Below are 17,522 nucleotides of genomic sequence, written 5' to 3'. Positions count from 1 at the left end.
GGGAATGCCCCCAAACCATCCCAAGATGGGGCTGGCTGGAATTCCTGAGAAAGCAGCACTAGCCAGGCAGTCTGAGTATGGGAGTTTATATGAGGATTTAAGGAATTTGGCTTAAGGCTGGGGCCAGTTTCTTTCAGTGTTTTAGGCAACAAGCTAGATACCTTCATCAGTGCCTGGAAATGTTCAAGGCCAAAGTTTGGGTTCAAGCCTGCTGGGAAAACCTGCAGCTGGCTGTGTCACAAAGCAGTCAAGGTGTGGCTGTGATTTTTGGCCAGGACATGGAAAGAAAGCAATGGGAACTGGGGGACCCTACATGATGTTCTGACCAATGTGTGAATTCATTGGCAGAAATCTGGTGTATTAGTCAGTCTTCATGCTGCTGATAAAGACATACCCAAGACTGGGTGATTTAGAAAGAAAAAGAAGTTTAATGGACTCATAGTTCCACGTGGCTGGGGAGGCTTCACAATCGTGGTGGAAGGTGAAAGGCAAGTCTTGCATGGCAGCTGGCAAGAAAGAATGAGAACCAAGTGAAAGGGGTTTCCTTGTATGAAACCATCAGATCTCATGAAACTTATTCACTATCATGAGAACAGTATGGGGGAAACTGCACCATGATTCAGTTATCTCCCACCAGGCCCCTCCCACAACACATGGGAATTATGGGAGCTACAATTCAAGATGAGATTTGGGTGGGGACACAGGCAAACCATATCATTTGGCAAGCCTGGATTATAGGCCTCTGGGAGACTCTGAATTCAAGGGGTGTGTCTGCCTTGTCAGTATTCAGGGAAATCTTTGACAATAGCTCTTAGATTAGGGCTCTATGGTAGAAGGCATGTCTGATTCACAAACGGTGGTTTTAAACATTATTATTGTGGTAAATACACATAACATGAAAGTTACCATCTTAACCAATTTTACATGTACAGTTCAGTGGCATTTAATGCATTCAAAATGTTGTGCAAACACCACTAGCGTTCATGTCTGTAACTCTTTTCATCTTGTAAAAATGACACTCTACAGCCATTAAACAGTAACTCTCCTTTCCTGCCTCCCTCCAGTCCCTGGCCACCACCATTCTACTTTCTGTCACTACAATTTTGATTATTCTGAGTGCCTCATATAAGTGGAATCATATAGGATTTGTCCTTTTGTGACTGGATCATTTCACTCAGCATAATGTCCTCAAGATTCATCCACGTTGGCCAGGCACAGTGGCTCATGCCTGTAATCCCAGCACTTTTGGAGGCCAGGACAGGAGGATTGCTTGAGCCCAGGAATTTGAGACCAGCCTGGACTTGAATATAGTGAGACTCTGTCTCCATAAAAAATAAAAAAATAAGAATTAGCTGAGTATAGTGGTTGTCACGCGTGTCCGTGTGATGAGACCACCAAACAGGCTTTATGTGAGCAACAAGGCTGTTCATTTCACCTGGGTGCAGGTGGGATGAGTCCAAAAAGAGAGTCAGCAAAGGGTGGTGGGATTATCATTAGTTCTTATAGGTTTTGGTATAGGTGGTGAAGTTAGGAGCAATGTTTTGCGGGCAGGGGGTGGATCTCACAAAGTACATTCTCAAGGGTGGGGAGAATTATAAAGAACCTTCTTAAGGGTGGGGGAGATTACAAAGTACATTGATCAGTTAGGGTGGGGCAGAAACAAATCACAATGGTGGAATGTCATCAGTTAAGGCTATTTTCACTTCTTTTGTGGATCTTCAGATGCTTCAGGCCATCTGGATGTATACGTGCAGGTCACAGGGGATATGATGGCTTAGCTTGGGCTCAGAGGCCTGACATTCCTGTCTTCTTATATTAATAAGAAAAAGAAACAAAGTGGTGGTGAAGTGTTGAGGCGGCAAAAATTTTTGAGGGTGGTGTGGAGAGATAATGGGCAATGTTTCTCAGGGTTGCTTCGAGCAGGATTAGGGGTGGCATGGGAACCTAGAGTGGGAGAGATTAAACTGAAGAAAGATTTTGGGGTAAGGGGTGATATTGTGGGGTTGTTAGAAGGAGCGTTTGTTGTATAGAATGATTGGTGATGGCCTGGATGCAGTTTTATATGAATTGAGAAACTAAACGTAAGACACAAGGTCTGAATAAAAGAAGGAGAAAAATAGATATTAAAGGACTAAGAATTGGGAGTACCCAGGACATCCAATTAGAGAGTGTCCAATGGGGTTCAGTGTAATTATTTGCCTGGCTGGCGAGTTTTTGGGCTCTGTTCTTGACAGAGTCCTTTTTGTTAAGTTGGAGGCCGAGCTTGGTGAGGTGTGTGTTTTAAAAAGACCAATCGTCCATTCTACCTTTCCTGAAGATTGAGGACGGTAAGGGGTATGAAGATTTCACTGAATACCAAGAGCCTGAGTAACTGCTTGGGTCATTTGACTAGTAAAGGCCAGTCTGTTATCGTACTGTATAGTGGTGGGAAGGCCAAACTGAGGAATATATCTGACAGAAGGGAAGAAATGACCGTGGTGGCCTTCTCAGACCCTGTGGGAAAGGCCTCTACCCGACCAGTGAAAGTATGTACCTAGACCATGAGGTATTTTAGTTTCCTAACTCGGGGCATGTGAGTAAAGTCAATTTGCCAGTCCTTGGCAGGGGCAAATCCCCGAGCTGGATGTGTAGGGAAGGGAGGGGGACTGAAAAATCCCTGAGGAGTAGTAGAATAGCAGATGGAACACTGAGAAGTGATTTCCTTAAGGATAGATTTCCATGATGGAAAGGAAATGAGAGGTTCTAAGAGGCGGGCTAGCAGCTTGTAACCTACATGGAAGAGGTTATGAAATGATGATAGAATAGAATGGGCCTGTGAGGCTGGAAGGAGATATTTTCCTTGGTCTAAGAACCATTTGCCTTGTGTGGAAAGAGATGGATAGGTGGAAGTTTCAGTGGGAGAGTAGGTGGGAATGACCAATGAGAAGGGGAAAAACTGGCTGTGAGGCACAGAAGTTGGAATGCTAGCTGCTTCTTTAGCTACCTTATCGGCATAAGCATTGCCCTGAGCGATGGGATCTGATGCCTTTTGGTGGCCCTTGTGGTGTATGACTCCAGCTTCCTTTGGAAGTAAAGCAGCCTTGAGAAGAGTTTTTATTAAAGAGGCATTAATGATGGAGGACCCTTGTGTAGTGAGGAAACCTCTTTCCGACCGTATAACAGCATGGTGGTGCAGGATATGGAAGGCATATTTAGAGTCAGTATAAATATTGATGTGTAATTCCTTTGCAAGAGTGAGGGCTCGAGTTAAGGCAATGAGTTCGGCTTACTGAGAGGTAGTGGAGGGGAGCAGAGCAGTAGCCTCAATGATAGATGTGGAAGACACTATAGCATAGCCTGCCTTTGCTGGTGTGTGGCGATTAGGCCTGGTGGAACTGCCATCAATAAACCAGGTGTGATCAGGGTGAGGAAAAGGAAAGAAGGAAATATGGGGAAATGGAGTGAATGCCAGGTGTATCAGAGAGATACAGTCATGGGGGTCAGGTGTGGTATCAGGAATAATGTGGGAGGCCGGATTGAAGTCCAGGCCAGGAATAATGGTAACTGTGGGAGACTGACTCAACAAAGAGACAGTACAGCTGAAGGAGCTGGGGAGCAGAAAGTATATGTGTCAGGTGTGAGGAAGAAAATAGATTTTGGAAGTTATGAGAACTGTAGAGAGTGAGATGAGCATAGTTTGTGATTTTGAGGGCCTCTAAAAGTATTAGGGCGGTGGCGGCCACCATATGGAGACATGATGGCCAGCCTAAAACAGTAAGGTCAAGCTGTCTGGACAAAAAGGCTATAGGGCGCAGTCCTGGTCCTTGTGTAAGAATTCCGCCTGCACAGCCCTGCACTTCGGCTGTGTGTAATGAAAAGGGTTGAGATGGTTGGGGAGAGCTAGTGTGGGAGCAGTCTCTAAAGCTGTCTTCAAGGAACGTAAAGAGGAGTGGGGAAAGGATTTAGGATCTATGGGGTCAGCTAGGTTTCCTTTTGTGAGTTTATATAATGGTTTTGTTAGGATGGCAAAACCAGGTATCCAAAGGCGAAAGTATCCAACCACACCCAGGAAGGAAAGGAGTTGTTGTTTTGTAGAAGGGATTGGGGTTTGAGAGATCAGTCGGACATGATCGGTGTTTTTATGAAGAATTATGCTGAGGTAGGTAATGGATGGAGAAGAAATTTGAGCTTTGGAAGGGGATACCTGATATCCCTTGGAGAATAAATGTTGAAGGAGCAGGAGGGTGTCTTGTTGAGAAGATTCAAAGGAGGGGCTGCAAAGTGGAAGGTCATCAATATATTGAATAAGGTGAGAAGCGGAGGGGTGGAAAGAAAGTAAATCATGAGAAAGAGCTTGGCTGAAGTAATGAGGGCTGTCTCTGAAGCACTGTGGCAGTACAGCCCAGGTAAGCTGCTGGGACTGATGGGTGTCAGGGTCAGTCCAGGTAAAAGCAAAGAGAGGCTGGGATGAGGGGTGTAGGGGAATAGTGAAAAAAGCATCTTTAAGATCAGGAACGGAATAGTGAGTTGTGGAGGAAGGTATTGAGGACAAAAGAGTGTACGGGCTGGGCACTACAGGATGGATAGGCAAAACAATTTGGTTGATAAGGTGCAGATCCTGAACTAACCTGTAAGATTTGTCTGGTTTTTGAACAGGCAAAATGGGAGAATTGTAAGGAGAGTTTATAGGTTTTAGAAGCCCATGCTGTAGCAGGCGAGTGATAACAGGTTTAATCCCTTTAAAGCCTGTTGTGGGATGGGATATGGGCATTGAGCAGGGTAAGGGTGATTAGGTTTTAATGGGATAGTAATGGGCATGTGATCATTTGCCAGGGAGGGAGGGGAGGTGTCCCATACTTGTGGGTTAAGGTGAGGGGATACAAGAGGAAGACGCGAAGGAGGCTTTGGGTTGGGAAGAAGGGTGGCAATGAGATGTGGCTGTAGTCCAGGAATAATCAGGGAAGCAGATAATTTGGTTAAAATGTCTCAGCCTAATAAGGGAACTGGGAAGGTGGGGATAACTAAAAAAGAGTGCTTAAAACAATGTTGTCCGAGTTGGCACCAGAGTGGGGGAGTTTTAAGGGGCTTTGAAGCTTGGCCGTCAATACCCACAACAGTTATGGGGGCAAGGGAAACAGGCCCTTGAAAAGAAGGTAATGTGGAATGGGTAGCCCCCGTATCAATTAAACAGGGGACAGACTTACCCTCCACTGTAAGAGTTACCTGAAGCTTGGCATCTGTGATGGTTCAGGGGGCTTCCGAGGCAATCAGGCAGCATCAGTCTTCAGCTGCTAAGCCAAGGATATCTGGGAAGGAGTCAGCCAAGGAATGTTGGGCTTTGGCTCCAGGGGCTTTAGGAGCAGCAGCGATGTTGAGTCGGACAGTCCGACCTCCAATGGGGGCCCACACAGACAGGGCACAGCTTAGGAGGAATCCCGGGCTGTGGGCATTCTGAGGCCCAGTGGCCAGGCTTTTGGCATTTGAAGCAAGGTCCATGAGGATGTTTTGAAGGAGCCCCTGGGAGCCTTGGCTTGGATGTTCTGAAGTTCTTGTATGCTGGAGACAGGGTTGTGGGTTGTCTTACAGCAGAGGCAAGTAGCTGTAACTCAGAAATGTATTGCTGTCTGGCTACCTCCTCTCTATTATTGTACACCTTGAAGGTGAGGTTGATTAATTCCTGTTGTGGGGTTTGAGGGCCAGATTCCAATTTTTGAAGCTTTTTTCTAATGTCAGGAGCTGACTGGATGATAAAATGCATATTAAGAATAAGGCGGCCTTCTGGCCCCTCTGGGTCTAGGGTGGTAAAGCATCTAAGGGTTGCTGCTAAGTGGGCCTTGAACTGGGCTGGGTTTTCGTCTTTACCTTGGGTAGTTTCTTTAAGTTTATCATAATTAACAGCTTTGTATGCTGCCTTTTTAAGCCCTTCAATGAGGCAGGAAAGCATGTAATCTTGCCTAGCTATACCTGGGGAATCTGCCTGATAGTTCCATTGGGGATCTTCTTGGGGAACTGCTCTAATGCCTTCCTGAAGGTCTGGTTCATGAAGCCAGCGGTTATCAGCGTGAGATTGGGCTAGAGAAAAAACACTTTCCCATTCATCTGGGGAGAGGGTAGAAGTTAGGATGACATTTAAGTCACTCCAGGTTAAATTGTAGGATAGAGTTAGACATCGGAATTCCTGTGTATATTTAGTGGGGTCTGATGAGAAAGAGCCTAAATGCTGGCTGATTTGGGAAAGGTCTGCTAGAGAAAAAGGCACATGTACCCTGACTATGCCTTCAGCTCCAGCCACATCTCTAAGAGGAAATTGTTGGGCAGGTGGGGGAGAGCTAGTTGCAGAATGAAACTATAAACCAGACCGGATATGGGGAGGGGAGGTAATAGAAAGATTGTAGGGTGGGGGAGCAGAGGCTGAGGAATAATTGGGACCTGATTCAGCCTGGCAAGGAGCAGCCTGGGGAGAAGGAGAGAGGTCAGATGAGTCCGTAGAAAAGAAGGATTCAAAGGACTCAGAGCTTGGGGTGGAGACTGAAGGAATAGACAGTAGAGAAAAAAGAAAGATTTGGGACAAGTTGCATTGGGATCAGAGACTAGGGAGGGACCACTGTGTAAAAGAATGCCTGGACATCAGGCACCTCAGACCATTTGCCCGTTTTTCGACAAAAATTATCTAGATCTTGTAGGATAGACTAATCGAAAGTGCTATTCTCTGGCCACTTGGAACTACTCTCGAGTTTGTATTGGGGCCAAGTGGTATTGCAGAAGAAAATAAGGCATTTAAGTTTTAGGTCAGGTGTGAGTTGAAGAGGTTTTAAGTTCTTGAGAACACAGGCTAAGGGAGAAGAAGGGGGAATGGAGGGCGGAAGCTTGCCCATAATGAAGGAAGTAAGTTTAAAGAGAAAGGTAGAGACATGGAGAAGGGGGTGGGGAGCAACCCTGGGCTGCAATGTGGGTGAGCAGCCAAAGCAGGCGTCCCTGCAATTGACTTGCCACCAAGGGAATGTGGGTGAATGACCAAGGCAGGCGTCCCCACGGTAATCAGACACCAATGAAATGTGGGTGAATAATCAGGCAGGCATCCCCACAGTGATTAAACACTGAGAGAAGACTGTCTTCCCGAGTCCGTGACCAGCACCGGAGTTTTGCGTCCACGGATAAAATGTGTCTTCTTTGTCTCTACTAGAGAGGAAAAAGAACTGGAATTGAAAGGACAGGGAGATTGAAGGATAGTGAGAGAGAAGATTGAAAGGTAGCGAGAGAGATTGGAGAAGAGTGAAAAGACTGCTTACCCGATTTGAAATTGATGAGATGTTCCTTGGGCTGGTTGGTCTGAGGACCTGAGGTTGTTAGGTGGATCTCCTCACGGAGTGAGGATGAGGACAGGGGACCAGTCTCCTGAAGGAGTCCTCCTGTCCCGGGTCTTTGGCACCAAATGTCATGCATGTCCATGTGAAGAAACCACCAAACAGGCTTTGTGTGAGCAACAAGGCTGTTTATTTCACCTGGGTGCAGGTGGGATGAGTCCAAAAAGAGAGTCAGCAAAGGGTGGTGGGATTATCATTAGTTCTTACAGGTTTTGGGATAGGCGGTGAAGTTAGGAGCAATGTTTTGGGAGCAGGGGGTGGATCTCACAAAGTACATTCTCAAGGGTGGGGAGAATTACAAAGAAACTTCTTAAGGGTGGGGGAGATTACAAAGTACATTGATCAGTTAGGATGGGGCAGAAACAAATCACAATGGTGGAATGTCATCAGTTAAGGCTATTTTCACTTCTTTTATGGATCTTCAGTTGCTTCAGGCCATCCGGATGTATACGTGCAGGTCACAGGGGATATGATGGCTTAGCTTGGGCTCAGAGGCCTGACCGTGGTGTGTGCTTGTAGTCCCAGCTACTTGGGTGGTTGAGGTAGGAGGATCGCTTGAGCCTGAGAAGTCAAGGCTGTAGTGAGCAGTGATTGTACCACTGCACTTCAGCCTAGGCAACAGAGCCATATCCTGTTAAAAATAAAGATAAAAAAAAGATTCATCCGTATTGTAGCATATGTCAGAATTTCCTTCCTTTTAAAGGCTGAATAATATTCAGTTGCATGTTTATACCACATTTTGCTTATCTAGTCATCAGTCAGTGGACACTTGGGTTGCTTCCGTGTTTTAGTCGTTGTGAATAATGCCGCTATGAATGTAGGAGTGCACATATCTCTTCAACACCGTGCTTTCAATTCCTTTGGATAAATACACAGAGCTAGAATTGCTGGTTGACATGATAATTCTATTTTTAACATTTTGAGGAACCACCGTACTGTTTTCCACAGTAGCTGTGCCATTTTATATGCCTATCAATAATGTACAAGGGTTCCAATTTCTCCACACCCTCACAAACATCTATTTTCTGCTTTTTTTAAAAAAAGAGTAGCCATCAGCTGGGTGTGAGGTAGTATCTCATGGTAGTTTTGATGCACATTTTTCTAGTGATAAGTGGTGTTAAGCATCTTTTCATGTGCTTATTGACCATTTGCATATCTTCCTTGGAGAAATGTTTATCCAAGTCCTTAGCCCATTACTGAGTTGGGTTGTTTTGTTGTTGTTGAGTCTTAGGCATCCTGTGTATATTCTGGATATCAATCCCTTATCAGATATATAATTTGCAAATATTTTCTCCCATTGCGTAGATTGCCTTTTCATTCTATTGATAGTGTCTTTTGATGCACAAAACTTTTAAATTTTCATGGAGTCCAATTTGTCTATTTTTTCCTTATTTCCTGTCTGTTAGTGTCATATTCAAGAAATCACTGCCAAATCCAATGTCATAAAACTTTTGCCCTATGCTTTCTCCTAAAAGTTTTAGAGTTTTTGGTCTTACATTTAGGTCTTTGATCCATTTTGAGTTCATTTTTGTATATGGCATTAGGTAAGGGCCCAGCTTCATTTGTTTGCATGAGATATTCAGTTTTCCCAGCATTATTTGTTGAAAAGACTGTCCTTTCCTCCATTGAATGGTCTTGCACCCTTGCTGAAAACCATTTAACTATATATGAGAGAGTTTGTCTCTGGACTGTGTATCCTATTCTATTGGTCTATGTGTCTGTCTTTATGCCAGTACCACAGTGTTCTGACTACTATAGCTTTGTAGTAAGCTTTGAAATCAGTAAGTGTGAGTTCTCTAGCTTTGTTCTTTATTTCCAACATTGTTTTGGTTATTCGGGGTCGTCAATAAAATGTAATATTTAGACAAGACCAGCCTGGCCAACATGGCAAAACCCTGCCTCTACCTAAAATACAAAATTAGCCAGGCGTGGTGGTGCGCACCTGTTATCCCAGCTATTTGGGAGGCTGAAGCAGGATAATCGCTTGAACCCAGGAAATGGTGGTTGCAGTGAGTGGAGATTGCACCACTGCACTCCAGCCTGGGCAACAAAATGAGTGAGACTCCGTCTCAAAAAAAAAAAAAACAAAAAAAAAACACCTGTGCTTCTTGGGCCAGGGGAATTTTATTCTTTTGTTTTAAGGCACCTCTCAAATGAGCAGTTTGAATGAAATTAAATGTTCCCCAAAGTGTGCATTGAATGCCAAAACATCCTTGGTGAAATTCTGCCATTTAGAGAGATAGAAGTTATGGTGGTCATGTGGATACCTGTAAGAAGTGGAGTTTTTTGCAGAGGGGGAGGTTAGATTGGGAAGACTCCTGGTTACTGCAGTTGAAAGTTACAGTCAGCTGAAGGTGTTTAGACAACTTAGTGTCTTGGGCCCCTGACCTAATGGTCAGCCCCTCAGAATTTAGACCCAACAGTCTTGAGTCCCTAACAGGTGGAATGTATCAGAAGGAATGTGCTCTCTGAATCCAAACAAGGCTCTCAGGACAAATAGCCAAGATGGGAAAATAATCTCATCAGGTGTTATTGGTCACCCACAGCAAAGTTTGTTCTTAGAGGATGTTGGTCTGGAGGGAACTGCAAACTTTCTAGTCTGTAAGACTGTCTCAAACAGCCAAATTATAGGAACTATGCCTGTGTTCTATTCTAAATTCTTCCTTCTCATAATTAAATAACACTTAAGGGCTGGGCACGGTGGCTCACGCCTGTAACCCTAGCACTTTTGGAGGCTGAGGCGGGTGGATCACCTGAGATCACGAGTTCAAGACCAGTCTGGTCAACATGGTGAAACCCCGTCTCTACTAAAAATACAAAAAATTAGCCAGATGTGGTAGCAGGAGGCTGTAATCCCAGCTACTCAGGAGGCTGAGGCAGGAGAATTGCTTGAACCCAGGAGGCGGAGGTTGCAGTGAGCTGAGATCATGCCATTGCACTCCAGCCTGGGCAAGAGTGAGACTCTGTCTCAAAAAAAATTTTTTTTTAAATAAATAAACAAATAACACTTAAGGACACAGGAAAAAACAAGGGACAGGTGGAAGCAAATCACCAAGGATGCAGCTCCAAAGGGAAACATTAACCAAATATAAATAACTGGATTTGACAAGTAAATAAAACAGCCACGGAACTCAGCACAAAGAGCATGGAGTTGGCCAGGCACAGTGGCCAACCTGCAATCCTAGCATTTTGGGAGGCTGAGGCAGGCAGATAGCTTGAGCCCAGGAGTTCAAGACTAGTCTGGACAATATGGTGGAAACCTGTCTCTACCAAAAAAAAGAAAAAAGCCAAGTATGGTGGCATGTGCCTGTAGTCCCAGCTACTAGGGAGGCTGAGGTGGGAGGATCACTTGAGCCTCGGAGGTGAGGGTTGCAGTGAGCCATGATTGTGCCCCTGGACTCCAGCCTCTGTGACAGAGCAAGGCCCTGTCTCAAAAAAAACAAAAAACAAAAAACAAACAAAAAACCAGAGAGATAATGGAGCTGAGGCCCAGGGCAGGTTTACTTGTCAGTGTGTGGTTCAAGGGGCCTTGGTGGGCTCCCACCTGATTAAGAGCCAAGGTCCACAGCGATGAGCAGGTCAGGTGGGATCCGAGTCATGGCACCAAGATTACAGTCAAAAATAAAACTAAACCCAAGGCAAAATTAGCAAAGACTACTTATTTATAAACTTGCATCCGCAAAGAAACATCTGCAGTCATTTTGGTTTCAGCAGGGGTTCAAAGGTATCTGAAAGAAGAGTAAGTTTCTTAGAGAAAAAAGAGGAAATACTAAGGCAGTCTCTGATTGGCAGGTGTTCTATTGGGATGGAGTTTTGAAAGTGAGAGAGACCCTAATTGACCTTTCAAAACATTTGACAGTCCTTGATTGGTTCACCAGCCTTATTTACATGACTGGGAAAATTTCAGATTTTCTTGGTTTTTAGGAGGACTATTTAAAGAGATTTATCAACTCTGCAGGATGGGAGGTAAGAATGAGGGGCAGAATTCTGGCCATGGAGAGGCCAAGTAGGTCTCCCTTTGTGCAGCAATATGTTGTTCTTAGTCCCAAGAGTGCAGTTTTTGGGACACAGTTTCCTACCATGTGCAAAGCCACCATACTGGGGACTGTGCAAAGTCACCATACTGGGGATTGTGCAGGCAGTTAGAGATGAATAAAACATGGGCTATACCCATTCCAGCAGAGGATGCAGCCCCAGTTGGCTAATTTTTGGATCCCCAACAAGGTGAAGTAAGTTATGCAATGAAGCTATAAGCAAACTGCCAGAGAGAAAAGGAGTTAAGCCACTGTGACACAAAACTTAATTCAGTTCACGAGGGCCCTGGGGGAGTGACTGAAGTGGGTCTGGATTTTATTCATCTATGCAGCAGTTATCGAGCACTTACAGATACCAGGCTCTGTGCTAAGTGCTGGGGACACAGCAGTGAACTACATGGTCCTTGCCCTCCTGGAATTTACCATCGGACAGACAGGATAGACTTTATTTATTTGTATTTATTTATCTTATTTATTTATTTTAAAAGATGGGGGTCTTGCTCTGTCCCAGGCTGGAGTGAAGCAACACGATCATAGCTCACTGTAGCCCTGAACTCCTGGGCTCAAGCAATCCTCCTGCCTCAGCCTCCTGAGTAGCTGCGACCTCAGGCACACAACACCACGCCTGGCTAATTTTTGTATTTTTTGTAGAGATGGGGTCTTGCTATGTTGCCTGGGCTGATCTTGAACTCTTGGGCTCAAGTGATCCTCCCACCTTGGCCTCCCAAAGTGCTAGGATTATAGGTGTGAGCCACCACACCTGGCAGGATAGACTTTACAGAAGCAATTAAAAGCACATTGAGTATTGGAGGAGAAGTGCAGGGGGCCAGAGGAGCATGAGGTCAGGGCATCTCTTTCACTAGGCCAGAGAAGGCCCATTGTAGGAAGAAATATTTCAACTGAGACCAGAAGGAGAATTAGGGAGGTCAAGAGGTGGGAAGGGTACTGACACAGTCTGAGAGTTCTGGGCAGAGGGAACAGCACACATTAGGGCTGCCAGGACGCAAAAAGGATGACATTTTTAAGAACATGATGGAGCCTCAGTGAGCCTGAGGTCAGAGAAGGTGGGCCAAGTGGGACTTGAAGCTGGAGAGAGGAGGGAGCACAGGGCCTTGTAAGTGACACTACAATGGCTGGACTTGATCTGCAGGGCAGTGGGAAGCTGGTGAGGGTTTTATACAAGGGTGTGACATCAGGTTTGCCCTTTGACAAGATTGTTCAGGCTGCTTTGTGTGAAAACGAAAAGACTGGAACAAGCATGTGTAGACATGGAGCAGCTGGGCAGCTGTTCAGGGGAGCAGGGACAGATGCCTGGGCCCATCTGGGGGCAGTGGAGATGGAGAACAGTGAGTGGTTTCATGAGCCACTGTTGTGGTATCCGATGGGGCTACAAATGAGTCGGGGAAGATCATACGTTTGGTTCTTAACTCCTTGAGTTTGAGGTGCCTCTGAAACATCAAAGTGGAGACTTAGTCCCTGAATGAGTTTATGGGGTTTGAAGCTTAGAAGAGAGGTCCGACTGGAAATTGAAATGGGGGAATGGTCAACATAGATTTTTAATGAAACCATGGGGTGTATGTGGTCACCTTGAGAGACAGGTAGAAAGAGGAGGCTCCAGACGAACTTCAGCAGCAGAGAAGGAGCTGGCAAAGGAGGCCAAGAAGGAACTGCTGGAGAGAAGAATCCAGGAAACTGGAAGCCTGGAGGCCAAGGGCAAGTTGTCCAAGAGTAGGGGCCGAGGTTGGCTGTGAAATGCTGCTGAGATGGCAAGTAAGATGAGGTCTGAGGACCTCACTGTTTATTGGATTGAACAAATTTTGACCTTCAAGCAATTCTAGTAGTGTGGTGGGAGCAGAAGCCACATTTAAGTGTAGGGACAAGTAAGCAGAAGGTGTTTTAGAAAGGTCACCCTGGTGATGGATGCTGACCCGGAAGGGATTGTACACGAATTCAGGTAAGAGATGTTAAGGTGCACAGAACTCAGAGTCTCAGGATGACTAAGGAAACATGGATCTCAAGGTCAACAGAGAGGAACAATTGGAAACTTGGTCTGAGCAGGTCTGTCTCAGAAGCAAAGAAGAAAGTGAGTAGGAGGTCGAAGGAGGCTTCCAGGCTTCCCACAGAGACCATGCTGAGATTCCAGCCACTCTCTGGAGACCCGTGTCCCTGGATGCTCCTCCTCCCACATACTCCTAGAAGGCCTCTGAGAGTCAGTTAAGGACCTAACCCAACTGAACAAAAGTGATGCGGTGTTGTGTCTTGGGTTAAGAGACACAAGTTTTTGCTGCACAAAAACTGGATTGAAAATCTGGCTTTCCCACCCGCTCTCTGTGTGGCAAGTTTCTAAACATTTTTGTGGATTATAAGACAGAGTCTGTTTCAGAAAGATTGTACTATGAAAATATGTAGGGATTAGAATGGTGAAGATGTGGAATTTGAAAATTCTGTTTCCTCAAGTTTTCTCTTTGGGTGCTAACCTTGCAGTTACAAACAAAGCCCTTACTGAATCCATGAAGGAAGAGAGGAACAGGGCATGGCGGCTCATGCCTGTAATCCTAACACTTTGGGAGGCTGAGGTGGGTGGATGGTTTGAGCATAGGAGTTCGAGATCAGTCTGGGCAACATGGTGAAACCCGTCTCTATAAAAAATACAAAAATTAGCCTGGCATGGTAGCACACACCTGTGGTCCCAGCTACTTGGGAGGTTGAGGTGGGAGGATGGATTGAACCCAGGAGGCAGAGGTTGCAGTGAGCCAAGTGAGCCAAGATTGAGCCACTGCACTCTAGCCTGGGTGACAGAGTGAGACCCTGTCTGAAAAAGAAGAACGAGAAGGAGGAGGAGAAGGAGGAGAAGGAGGGGGAGGGGAGGGGGATGGGAGGGGGAGGGGAGGGGGAGGAGGGGAAGGAACAGGAGGCTGCAATGTCTGCTAGTGGTGCCCAGAGGCAGAGGTGGTAGGCAGTCCCTCAAGATGGAGCCAGCTGAGATGGTAAACTCAGGGCTGTGCCCAGTCCAGCTCGATGTCCCTATGGCTGGAGGTCAGCACAGATCTCTCTGCCTAGCCAGGCCTAGTGGCCAGTCTGCATCAGGGCCCTGGGGACAGACGCCAGTCCCAGTCTCACCTCATCTTCTCCTGCCTACTCTTATACCACCACCCTCTCCCCAGGGAGTGACATCAAGGTCAATAGTGGGACCGCATAGCTGGGAGAGCAAGAAAGCTTGCACATCATTGCCAAAGCTATTAACACCCACGTGCCAGTGTCTGATGATGTTGACAGCTCAGCCCCAACAAGCTGATGACACCATGCCATGCCATCCTATGCCACGCCACCTCAATCCCCTGCTACACAGCCAAAGGCTCAGAGGCCCATTCCAGAGTGACTGCAGTGAGGATAAAGAGATTTCCCCAGCTGGTAAGTTGCCATGGCTGGGGCTAGAAAGGCTGTCTTTCTTCCCTGGACCCCTTGTCCAGCGGAAGCTTTTCTGGGCAGATGATCTCCTCTGAACACAGGCCAGGGGGATATATGGGGTCAGTGCCTGAGGCTTGGGGCTGTTGGAGCCAGGAGCCTCCATTGTGATCTGGAGCACATGAGATTCCCAGGGGAAGACTAGGAGCCTTTAGTTATTTCTTTTGGATTTGAAGGACAGATTATAGCTCCCATGGACAGAATACAAAGGGAATTAAGTGAGGGAAAGATTAGCCCCATAGCAGGTGGTCCTACAGGATCCCCCTGGTGGGCAGAGCATCAAATTTCACACTTCTCTCCCCAGAGCCATCTCCTGGCCCTGCCACGTGGGAACAGGACACAGGGGATTTCAGCTCTAAAAGATCCAGGGAAGTTTCTCCCATGTGCCAGGACCCAGCAGCCATACTAGCCTGTCTCCATGGGACCCCCTCCCCAGAATGGAGATGGGGTGGACATGGGTTTTATGCGGTATCTGCTAGCACAGGGTCTGTATTGAGTCTCCATGGCTTGAACTTGGCCACTCCATGGCTGTGGTAGAGAGGAAAGGGCTCTGGCCTCTGCCTTAGTCGCAGAGCAGCCTTAGGCAACTTACTAATCCTCTTGGGGTTGTCTTATCAGTCAAACTGGAGTAGAAATACCACTGCTGCTCATGGCCATGGTGATCCAGTCTTATATCATGAGTGGAAAAGAACACTGGGCTTGGATCAGGGAACCCAAAACCCAGTACAGGCCCTTGCCTGCCTCTTTCCTTGCCTCAGTGTCCTCCTCTGTATGATGGGAAGAGGACTGGACTAGGTGGCTGTTAAGGTCCAGGTGCTCACTGACCAGTTCTGACCTAGTCCCTGTTGCTTTCCTGCCACTGGGTGGGATTCTCCCCAAGAAGGGGAGAAGGAAGGGGCACACTCGGGCACCCACAAGCTCGGATGGATGGGAGAATCCCGTTTGGGTCTCTGGTCCTTCTGAGATGGTACTAAGGGGGATGCTCTTCGGGTGCCTTCTGCTAGGACAAATGGTGCTTCCTCCACAGGGTAGTGGGGGCCCTGGGGCCCAGGCTGTATGATGATTGCAGTGGATGCTCAGCTCAGACTCAGAGTCCAGGAGAGAAGGGCCTATTGTCCAGACTCTCCTAAAAAGTGGGTGCATGAGCTGAGGGCTGCTCCTTGCTGGCTCAGAATCAAGAGCCTTCCCGGCTTCATCCTGCGGGTGTTCAGGACATTTCACAGGTGCAGCTCACAGTCACGCTGGGGACACATTAATGGATGCAGGGAGAAGACTTGGATCAGAGCCTCCTTTTAAACTTACTAGTTGGGTGATCTTAGCTGAGACTCTTAACCCCCTGAGGAATGTAGCTGGTATTAAATGAGACAACATTTATAAATTCGAATAACAAGATGCCTGGCACCTACTAGGTGCTCAACAAATGGTATTTAAATCTGGACCTGGATTGTAGGAGCTCCTGTGGGTTACAGATGGCCAAAGATGTTGACCCTCCGGGCCCTTCAGGACTGCCAGAAGGGGCTTGGGGCTGTTTAGGACCTCTAGCTGATCATCTCAGGCCAAAGACTTCCTTCTCTGGTTTCCTTCTGTGCTGTTCAAAGATCACCATCTTCCGTGAGCTGGGAGGAGTACAGGTTGGGAAGCAAAGCACTAATAAAGTTCCCAGTCATTGCTAAAAGGGCTCTGGGGGTCTAGGAGGCCCTGAGTCTGAAATGGCAAGAGGGAGAGGAGAAAGAAAGGGACCAAAAGGCAGAGTAGCCGTGTGGCTTGGAGGATGCCTGGGCTTCCCATCACATTGCCACTGCCACGGTGGGGAAGGGATGAGATGAGCTTACACTGCATTCAAAAGAATGGAATCCATGCTGCCAGTCTCACAGCTGAGGAAACAGAGGCGTAAGGAAGAGGAAATGACTGCGGGTGATCATAGGCATCACCGTGGATCTGGGATTCCAGCCCACACATCCTGGTGCTCAGTGACGGGCCTTCCTCAGGCACCAGAAACCAGCCCTTTCCCGCCTACTCCCTGACTTCTCAGAGAGAAGTCCCAGCACTTTATCCAGTGTCTTTTCCCTGGGTTTCCCATCTGGAGAGGCTGCCAGGTCAGCCTGATTTTGTCAGCGCTGAGTAGCCTGTCCTGGCATCCTGCTATGTCCAGTGAACCTTTGCCTTGTCAGAGACAGCAGACATGGAGCCCTCTTGTCCCTCAGTGCTGGGCACTAGGCAGGTCCCTGAGAGCTCTGGCTCTACTGGAGCAGGGGTTCTAGCCCTAACTGCAATCAGAATCTATTGATGAACTTTAAAAAGGATCAATGCCCATGTCCCACCCTGGACCAATTAAATCAGAATCTCTGAGAGTGAAGCCTGGGCACGAGTATTCTTTTAAAACATTCCCCAGGTGGTTCCAGTGTGCAGCCAGGATTGAGAACCACTATGTGGAAGAATAATGCTGTGGCCTTGGGGAAGAGCTTGACCCATGAATGCCCATGTTACTTCTCCATTGTCTGTTCCCATCATGCTTCATGGTATTGGGCAATGTACCTCTCTTTTTCCTCAGCTTTCTATCCTAAAATATGCTTTTATTCCCTATTACATCCTACTCTGCTGATCTGATCTTTTTATAGTGGTCTTGATCTCTTTCCTTTTATTCTGAGTTTCATTTATTTATTTATTCATCCAACTTCCA

At 46.8% G+C, this 17,522-nt stretch overlaps 1 protein-coding gene across 1 annotated transcript in view; it reads left to right on the top strand.

Annotated features, from left to right (window-relative positions):
- The window catches only part of PLB1 (phospholipase B1), a 173,614-nt gene that overhangs the window by 4,286 nt on the left and 151,806 nt on the right, over positions 1–17,522 (top strand). The window contains exon 2 of the mRNA XM_515372.8: positions 14,542–14,788. Within this exon, the coding sequence (XP_515372.5) occupies positions 14,672–14,788 (117 nt within the window). The 5' untranslated portion in view covers positions 14,542–14,671. The remainder of the gene's footprint in view (positions 1–14,541; positions 14,789–17,522) is intronic.

Source organism: Pan troglodytes, chromosome 12, assembly GCF_028858775.2.
Source record: "Pan troglodytes isolate AG18354 chromosome 12, NHGRI_mPanTro3-v2.0_pri, whole genome shotgun sequence".
Lineage (NCBI taxonomy): Eukaryota > Metazoa > Chordata > Mammalia > Primates > Hominidae > Pan > Pan troglodytes.
Note: the sequence above shows the minus strand (reverse complement) of the source record. Positions and strands in the feature narration are given on the sequence as shown.